At 37.9% G+C, this 10,374-nt stretch overlaps 1 protein-coding gene across 8 annotated transcripts in view; it reads right to left on the bottom strand.

The window, feature by feature from the left end:
• Nucleotides 1-92: 92 nt before the first annotated feature.
• Nucleotides 93-10,374, bottom strand: part of dennd1b (DENN/MADD domain containing 1B) — an 88,992-nt gene continuing 78,710 nt past the window's right edge. For all 8 annotated transcript variants that reach the window (XM_043223763.1, XM_043223765.1, XM_043223764.1 and 5 more), the window contains 3 exons: nucleotides 5,764-5,849; nucleotides 5,402-5,621; nucleotides 93-5,061 (listed from right to left, as the gene is read on the bottom strand). In XM_043223763.1, the coding sequence (XP_043079698.1) occupies nucleotides 4,471-5,061; nucleotides 5,402-5,621; nucleotides 5,764-5,849 (897 nt within the window). In that variant the 3' untranslated portion in view covers nucleotides 93-4,470. The remainder of the gene's footprint in view (nucleotides 5,062-5,401; nucleotides 5,622-5,763; nucleotides 5,850-10,374) is intronic.

Genomic DNA, 10,374 nt, shown 5'->3' with positions numbered 1-10,374 from the left:
TGTAGCCTGGTGTTTTGGTTTTACTGGTCACCTTGTATATTGTATTTTACAAAAGATACTTCTTCAAGGACATAAACCGAATCAACCAAGTGTTACAGACATATATCATTTATTTCAGTTCACAGTGCATACAGTGGTACCAGTAGTTCCTGTAATAACACATCAGACTGACCTAATTTGCACTTGAAAATGATTTAACTGCACTGAGAGCATGCGGCGGGGTTCATCCAGCTTCATTCACTCAAAAGCTCTTCAACCACCACAAACTAAACCGATCGCATGGAGAATCCATGTTCACCTACCAGCAAACATTCAAGAAAATGAAGCCGGATTGGTGTCCGTAATGAATGAAATGAGCTGTACAGCCTTTTTGTGTAATAAAATATGTTGCGTGTGTTGAACATTCAGAAGCAGTTTGGAGAGTCCAGTGATTCGGCTACAGCAGCTCCTTACTCGATTTACAAAAGAATTCAACAGCAAAACAGACCAAAAATGAAGAACGTCACAATACTACAAAAGTTGTACCGTAAAAGTTGACATCGTATTTCTCTGTTGATATAAAGAGGTGCGCTCATGCATCTGTAAAGTAACACCAAAAAATACCATAGAACGTCGCAAAAATGCACATCAATAAGAAGAAAAATATTTTGGGTAGCACTTCCCTTAATGTGCTGACTGTCTAGTTTCAAGTAGTGTTTAAATTTTACAGCTGGTGAACAGTAACTGGATCAAATTGAATGGAACCGAGCGACTATAATGACTGTTTTCATACAGGTTTCCCAAAAATGTATAGAGTTTGATCAAAAAAAAAAGATTAAACATTTTTATGTTGCGATATCACCAGATTTAAAAAAATGCTAAAAGACGTTAAATAAAAAGATCTCTATTTTAATAACGAATATGCATATTAGAACATGGGTTAAATACCTTTTCAAGGCAAAATTCTAGCTATTCTGAATTTTCAGTCATTACAAGAGACATATTATTTAAAAAAAGAGCACACTTAAAGGACATGGACGATAATGCTAAACCAAAGCTAAATACACGGTATCAAAAACAATAGAGACAATACGCAGAGAATGTAAAACTGATCACATGGCCATTGTGAGTTTCTGTGCGCTTGATTTTTGAACAGGCTGATGGTCTTTCTTATATATCTGCAAACAGGTTATTAGCGCAAAATAGAGTTTCAATTAAAATAAAAATACTAGCGATTTTCTACTATTATACAGTATTTCAAGTATATTATGCGATTTAGAAACCGTAAATAAAAACTCGAAATACTAAAGTACCTGTGATAAATATAAGCTCTGTTCTAAAACCTAAACTTAGAATCACTTGCATTAAGGTGTGGCCATATACTATTATTATTATTATTATGGATTGAAAACGGTGATCAGCAGAAAGTTGATTGATTTTAAAGTGAGCTGTGGTTTATATGTTAACTATTAACTATTGACAGTGGACCTTTTTTTGCCCACAAAATTTAGCTTTAGCAATAAAACAGCTGCTGACTACGTAGAGTTTATCAAAGCAGTCATGTATGAGATTCCATTTATGAGTTAGAAGGCAGCTGCCTAGCATTTGAAGCAATTATTTAAGCAGATGAACTCAGTTAAGGCACAACCTTGCATTTAAATAGAAATGGGGGTCAAATTTCATTTCAAAACGTCCCTTAAGTTGCTGATAGTTTAAAAAAAAGCAGTAGACGCATATCTTCCCGTTTACAAGAAATACCTTTGATGGCAAAAACAAAATAAAATTTTTAAGTGTAAAGAATATGGGAGCTCACTTTTTCTGCCACAGGTTTAAAACGAAACAACGGCAAAGAAAGATTATTGCGATTTTCTCATGTTACTCTGAATGCGAGATGTAAACGCTGAACTTTTTCCTCACAACGGACCCTTCACAAAGACACGTCGCCAAGCAAAGGGAAACTGAGAGACGCATTACATTGTCATTTTGTAAGAAATTCCATCAATAAATACTGTTTTGTGGCTCGTGACAGAACGCTGTAGAGTTTCAGCGTCATTTGTACCGATAATCGGTTATCGGTTTGATCGGTTTGGTCCTTTTTACTACTTATAGCCTAAAACATAAACATGAACTCATTTTACTTGAATAAAAATCAGAAGTTATCTTGTTTCAACCGAGAAAATGTCAAAACAAATTTTTCAAGTTTACGTTTGCCAACTCTACGGTCTGATTTGTCTGTCGGTTATGACTGGTCAGATCACCAGTCCATGAAACCTGACTTTACATCTTGTAGTTATCATTATTTTAACTGTATTTATTTCTCTCAGAATTACGAGTAAACATCAAGATTTTTTAAAATGATTAATATTTTACAGTTCGTCATTTTGATCAACTTCCGAATATTACTTTTTCCGCAGAACTGAGTCAGTACTGTGCGATAAAATGCCCCAATTGGCTTTTTAAATCCCGTAGTAGACAAAAGCTTCCGTAGATAATTATTCGTGACATATTGCATTTCACCTTTTACTTATTTTATTTATTTTTCATACCCATATCATAATTGTTGACATTGTAACTCCAACCACATGTCCTGCATGTCTTGTGGGTACCGAGCCAAAACTAAACTCGACAAAGTTTGTACACGATAGTGGGTGTTACCCAGTGAATAAATAAAATAAGGGCAGTTTAAGTCGATTGATAACACTAATTTTGCATAGTTCATCAGTACATCTGATTTGTTCAAAGGCAGAAGAAATACATGCTTTCAGGACAGCTTTGAGTTAAGCAGCTACGTTAAAAAGCCTAGCTTGATTTGAGATGGGGTCCTAAACTTTTAATGTTTTTACAGCCATATCGTTACCACAGCAGATTACGCAGGAGGGGTGAGGAGAGTTATTAAAGTGTCAGACAGTATGGCATATGTCCTAAATCACTCCGCTAAAGGACCTAAATAATTCATCAGCCACTAAAGAAACAAGTGCCGGATCTAATGACCACATCCTGTTTGGTGTAGCAGTAAAGTTTTGAAGGTGACATGAATGTGAAACAGAAGACAAGGCAAATCTTTCCGTAACTAAAACGATCTGCAAGTTTTAATGTGCAAATATTAGTACTCAAGAGAGTTAGCTATGTTTAAATATCTATCTAGCTACGAGTCGAAAGTTGTAACTTGTTTAGCAAGACTCAAATCACCATGAAAGTAGTTCATGAAACTAGAAAGAGAAATCTGGCTACAGATGAATGCCCTGCATTTGAATATGCCTACTTAACGACTATATAGCAAGTTAAAACTGTACGCGAAAAGAGTACTGAATTTGATATATTAATAAAACTACTTCTTGCGATATTTTGAAGTGCACATTCAGTGGATCATTTATTATCCCTTGAGGCCACGGAAGAAGAGTCGCGAATGGCAGTGAAGAGACGCAAACATTTTAAGTCACACGACAACGAGAAAAGGGCAAATGTAGTACTACGCATTCATACTATAGAGGACAGGCATTTTTGAAGGTTGCGAAATTTGTTCCTCTTAAATCGTAGCAGATTCTCGGTATGCAATTTTGAATGCGTCTGGTTTACGATAATGCTGCTACAGTACCCTCGAGAATGCAACGTGTACTTGTGTTACGTTACAAATTGTACAGCTTTGTGCGAAATTAAACTTATCGCTATAAGCTAGAAGTTTGTGTTTCCATACTTTGCGTAGATTACACTTCTGGCCTTCAGACATAATAAAACAATAATAAAGGGTTTAAAACTAATTTATTTATCAGTAACACGTATTCCTCAATGCACTGGGCATCAGTAGCGCCAGTATTTTCACACTTCGATGTCAATATACTAAGTTTATTAATCTTTAAAAAAAACATAATTGGGATTTCTGCATTTTCGGTTTGGTTTAAGAAATTAAAATGCTAACATCTCATCTTGGATAAAAGCATAAACCTGAGAATTGTCTTGAAAAAATACTTTTTTTTCCCCAAAAATATATAAAATTGAGAACCAGTTGTCCACCTGGCCTAGTTAAATCTCTCTTTATAAGACGCGTCACATGCAAAAAATAGTGATTGTAGTTAGTAAGCTAGTCAGCTACAGTGGCACAGTCACTGTGTAAAAGCAAATGAAATCTGTTTAAGGCATTATATTAAGCTGAGATTAAATACTTTCGTACTATTTAGTATAAGATACAGGGTTAAATCCGTTCCTCATCCACAGTGATTTATCGAAACAGTGATTTGAAACTAAGCAAGTGCAATCATCTGCTGAAATAAATAAAACTGGATGTCGAATGCTGACATAGATCCCTTTGAACCTAATTTTCGTACTTTCCAACGATACCGTTTGTTGTTTCGGACCAAATGTAAGAAATAAGAGGACCGAACATCCACATTAACTACAAAACACCTTTGCAAACACTTCATGCAAAGAGTGCTGGTGTGACATCAGAGGACAGCGTGAATACGAAAAGAGAAAGGTGAGTGTTGTGCCGTTTTCTCAGGATTTGTCCAGGCTGGTGTTGTTTCGGATGTGTGTGAGCTCCTGGTTGCTTTTGAGGGCCATGCTCACATGACACATGGATTCAATCTCCTCCAGCAAGCCTTTCTCCTGAGTCTCATTTCCTCTTTCTTCCATATTTGTCTCCTGGGGCTGTTTTTCCCTCTCCCACGGAACGAGGACCGAAGGTTGTCCACTTGCTGCCTTCTGCTGGGCATGTTCCAGGGATGGCCTCTGGGTTTTTCTTGAAAGGACCTTCTGTCGGGAGAGGCTGCAGCTTGTTGTCGGTTGTCGGTTGTCTGGACTCAGCTGGGAACTGCTGGGTTTTTCCGTGTCACAAGGTACAGAGAGTTGAACTTGGGGCGTCTCAGGAAGAGAGTTCCTCTGGTTCTCTTCATTGGCGAGGTCATTGGGAAAGGGAGGACGAACAGGAAGGGAACAGGAGCTGACTTGGCGTCGAGGAGAAGGCGGGAGATGCTTACCATGGACGGCGCTGTCGTCTTGACCCATATTCCATCCACCTTGTTCTCCGTTTTCTACTTCTGAACTGACCTGGGCAGGACTACTTCCCAGTGGGGACTTGCTATTTTTCTGTAAACAGTACAAATGACATGATCACAAGGCCATACCGTTGTTCACATACAGAAAGCTTTGAAGTCAGCATAAAATCACTAATTTGACAGCACTAAATCACGTTATATTAAAAAATATTATTATTATAAGTATATGTTTTATAAAAATTTATTAAATTAACTATGTTAAGTAAAATACAGATAAATACAAAAAAAGGTAAAATCATATAAGAACAAATATAATAAAGTGTAATAAAATAACAACAATTTAATATGAGAGTTTTTTTAAATCTATAATTAAATTGTAAATAATATTTTTAAGTAAAATAATAAAAAAATTATTTGAAATCATCCCTCACCGTGGTATTATATTCTAGGTCTTCAATTGATCTAAAAAAGTCCAAGCTCTTGGCGGCGTACAGTCGCCCTTGTTCGATGTTGGATGTACTGAGAGAGTCCAAAATCTCCTCCAGTAGGTTCATCTGACCCGTTTGACTAACTTCAGGCTGAAACTCTAAATCAGAGTCATCACTGTCCTCGTTGTATGACGCCACTTCCCCACTGTCCTCAGAGGATATTCTGCGCACACACAGGCAAGTGGTTAACTCAGAAGCCATGTGGGAGAAAAAAAGCACCAGAGGGCAGTGTTGCATTGACGAATGGATGATGTTTATCCATAAAAGGTGTGGAAAAGACACTGTAATCACATTCAAAACCTTACCTGCTGGCTGCGTCGTCATTGTTGTCGTTGTTATAACCGTCCGGAAAACACAGGCTCATGTGTGGAGACGACTTCGGATTTTGATGCTAAAACAGAAGACCGTCACGTTAAAATCCCACCTAAAGCAACACATTTCCAGAAAGAAACTTTGCAACTCGTGTTCCCATTACAGAGCGACAACTTTAATTCCTGTCCTCGACGTAGGTGCTCATTCTGCTAATCCCTTGGCTTTTATAACGCACCTGTGTAACACGTTTAATTGGCAAATTAAAGAATTGAAGCATTATAGGGCACAGCTTCACGCTGCGGCCCCAAACTTTAGGGCTCGCCATTAACTAGCCGTCCACGACACGAACACGCACACGCAAACGCGCCGCCACTCACTAAAGTAGCCCATAAACTGCCGTTTGCCACATTATCAAAGCGCGCTACTAAACCAAAGCCCTTTTAAAGAGCCCGAGGTGCGAGAAAAACGTCACGCTACGTTGCCAACCGGACGGAGTGGATCTGGTCAAGTCTCGCCGTAATGGCTCGGCCACGAAGCTTCTTGCCATTTTGGGTATCGCTGCCTGACGAATGGGTTAACGGCCACCCTGTCCATAAAAATAGCTAAAAGATGCGTGTACCGAACACTTTGCCATTGAAATAAACAGGAACACATGTTGGGCGCTGATTGCCCCACTCGCTAGTAGCCGGCAGCTATAATGAAAGCGATTACGGGGGGTTCAGGCCTTGAATCCTCCAAAAGGCTTTAATGGATTCCTGTGTCAGGGCTATAAATCTGGCCGGCAAGCCACTTTGGCTTAAGTGAAGGGGCTGGATGCACCTGCGGAACTGTGTCACATTCATTTGGTGTCGGTGGTGTGTGTGTGTGTGTGTGTGTGTGTTTGTCCTGCAACACTGTTTGCAGTTATGTAGCCCCTCAAGTTGGGGAGCAAACCATGTTGTTCAGAGAGCGGCCCCTCTCTGGCGCTTTCTACGAGCGGAGGTGTTTATTAAAACAAGGTGAGCGCAAGCCCTCTGCAGGATGGCAATACCAGGCCTGAATCTCAAACACCTACCGAAACAAAAAGTAAAGCTAACTTTAACACATACAGTCAGGTATATGCACTAAAATGCAGAAGAAATGGCTAGTTAGCTAAATGCCTTCTTTTAATAACGATTCATAAGATTATTTTTTCATTTGTTCAGATAAGCTGAGAGCTTTGAGATAATTTGCAGAATAATGTTAGCCCGAAGTAAATGAGTAGTTAGCTTGTGCAGCTAGAATGCTACCGATTAGTGGTTGCTAATGTGTTTTTAGCATGTAGCTAAGCAGTGGCTAGGGAGCTCAAAGGAAGTGTTCTGAGTAGTAGTACAGTAATAATGCTAGTTTTAGCAAATGGCTAATTGCACTTCGAGACAAAAAAGCAGAGGATGCTGGGAAATCGTAAAAGTCAAAATCAGACCTAAACTTTACTGTGACTTCATACTTTACAGACTCGGCTGAGAAAAAGAAAAAAAGAAAGAAGAAAAATCGATTTGCCAGCTAACGGTTTTACCACCACGTTGCTATAGTGCTTGCTAAAGTGTCTGGAAAGTTTTTATTTATTTAATTTTTATATATTTTTTTATTATTATGTTGCTATAAAAGATACTAGGATGTTTTGTAAGTCATTTAAGGTTATGGGTAAGACTACATGATTAATGCATGACTAAAAGTAAAATAATAGTTATATAAAAACATCAAACGACATTAATATTAATAAGTATTAATATTGTAATTGTACTACTGTAAAATAAACAACAATTATTATTTTCCTAGTTATTCAATTTTAATGAATTACATTTATTTTAATAAAAATATGTAATATTATATTAAATATTACATTTAATAATAGTTATTATTATTTTATTAATATTAATAATAATAATATAATAACAATTCTTCTTCTTCTTCTTCTTCTTCTTATAATTATATAATTACAATTATTTTTAGCATCATACAGACAATCAATCACTTTTTTTATGCAGTCTGAAAAATAAATAAATACACATATGTCCATAGAAATTTAAATCAGAAAACCAGCAGATTGTCCTTACAATCGTGATGCTAATAGCAATGCTTCTCTTGGCAAATTGCTAATTACGCTCTAGGATGACACAGCATGCTGGGAAGTAACATTACGACAAAGTCAGCTCTAAACATTAACGTCCCTTCATTCTTTCCAAAGTAAGTCGTGCAACAAAGTCAAAGGCCAGGAAAAGAATCAGGATATGAAATAAAATAATAAAAGGCCGCTCGAGCCACTGTTCCGAGACAAGCCAAAACCGCCGGTTTGGAAAACAAGCAGACATGTGCCTATTTGCTTCTTTTACGTGTACCCTAAATCAGCACGGACATATTGAGCCGCCATAGGTCAGCGTCTGCTCCTTAAACTGCCTGCTCAAATCCACACGGAAAATGGGCTGTCTTCAGTCAAAGCGGCGCGCAGACATCACGCTCTTCAACGGAGACTTTAAAACCGTTAAAACTTCATCTCTCTTGTCAGGGCAGGCCGTTTTAAGAGAAAATCCCATTTTGCTTCTAGCGTGGCCAAGTTGTAAGAAGCGGCAACAGGGCTTTTACGTTGCAGCCAATCGTCTCGTCGATTTAATAGCCAGGCTTACATTATATATTTCATATGCTATTTCAGACCAGGCACTGATCTCATGCGCTTGGCAGGGTATGGAAAGGGAAGATATGCCTGGAAAATGCAAACAAAACCCCTGCGCCTCCAAGCCAAAACTTAAGCCAGCATCTGCTGAGCTATTCAAGCAGTTCCCCTTTAAACAAAGCCCAGGACCCCTTCTCAGGCAACTTCTCTCCAACTGGCTCCGGCTAAAAGCAACTTTCCGAATATCAGAGAACAGGAGAGCACAAGAGAAGATGTGCGCGTCGTTTGTGAGCATCCAGTAGGTGGCACTTTGGTTACAGCCGAGAAGGTTTTCTCTCCTTTTCCGTCTCGTCGCCGTCGCCGTCGTCTCATGCAGATGTGCGGCTTCTCTCTGTTTGCAGCAAACGTCCACCGGCCAAAAGCGCTTTCTCTCCATTTGTACGTCAATGTTTTTTGACACCCGACGAATCCATCTCGACGCTGGCAGTCCTCCAGACCTACGCGGTTTCACGAAGCTCTCACTGGGAGCTCTATCTCACACGTTCTCACATTCGCGCATCCGTACAAACAGCCATGAACCTGCGTGAGATGAGTTTCGGAAAAATAAGCCATATCGACGTGTAATTTCATGAGATTTATGAAAAGACACGGATGTAGATATTTAACGCTTTTCAAAGAATTTTATAAGTCAAACCAGTTTTCTTCGGTGGGTCATTTTTGACAGAAAACAGATACTCAATGAGACAAAAACTTATTTTGAGGATAAAAAAAAATTTAAATACAGTAGTGTGCGATATGTGCAAGAGTGCATATTATAAAAATGACTTATTGGTAAATTGACAGCACTCGTGGTTTAATGTTGATTGTAACCTCTATTATTTCACAGCTGACATTTTTCACTACTGTTTACAAAGTAAAATAAATATGGGTTAAAATAAGATACAAAGAAGGTGAATGGAATCTGTAAACATAAAAATAAGTGTTGAGCGACGATTAAATGTGATTAATCGCATTCAAAAGTATTTTTTGTATATATTATACGTGTGTGCACTGTATATTTATTATGAATATAAAAACACACATTTACATGTGTAGAATTATATTCATATAATTTATATTATATGAAAATATTTTATATATAAACAATTTTTATTAAATATACACATACATGTGTGTGTATTTATAGATACATAATAAATATACACAGTACACATGCGTTTATTACGTAAATAAAAACATTTATTTTGGATGCGATTAATTGTTGGCCAGCACTTATGAAAACACTCATTTTTTCAACAATACAACATTAAATGCGAGTGCTAACTAACATTGCGACAACTAAATTTAATGTAGTTGTTAATGACATTGTAACAACTAAAACACTGAAACGACCTTTTTCCACTTTACAGCTTAAATGATACACAAGTTTTAACTAGAATGTATGTGATTTATAAAGATAAATATCTTCGCATTTCCGCTGGTAAATCTGAACATAATGATCCCCATTCACTTTCATTGTAAGTTTCGCACTGTAACCTTGATTTTCATTTATTTATTATTTATTAAGAAAAAGAGGCATGAGTCGAATTTGAACATGTCGACCACAAATGCAGTCAAATGAGCTTAACTTGATATTGAGCCTAGAATATTTCTTTAAGAAAGTAAATCGTATTAATTTTGATTCCGCGACTTGAACAGCTCCGCAGCTGTAACGTAATCATGTTTACAGTGGTCACTGCTTAGGGCGGTATGTAAATGAAGGTGGAAGCTCATAAGCCGGAGCAGGAAGTGTGTATGAATTATACACAACTTGAACAGAGCTTTTTGGACTCTTTAATATGCAGCGCTGCTGAACTGGCCACGGCTATAGGGGATCCATCTGCCGGCTTCATCCAGAGAGCGTGTGTGTGTGTGTGTGTGTGTGTGTGTGTGTGTGGAGTCATTCCCCAGAGGCTGTGTGCCACTCAGAGGAGGC

This window comes from Puntigrus tetrazona, chromosome 22 (genome assembly GCF_018831695.1).
Source record: "Puntigrus tetrazona isolate hp1 chromosome 22, ASM1883169v1, whole genome shotgun sequence".
In the NCBI taxonomy this organism is placed as follows: Eukaryota; Metazoa; Chordata; class Actinopteri; order Cypriniformes; family Cyprinidae; genus Puntigrus; species Puntigrus tetrazona.
The sequence above is the reverse complement of the archived record's forward strand: the minus strand, read 5'-3'. Positions and strand labels throughout refer to the sequence as shown.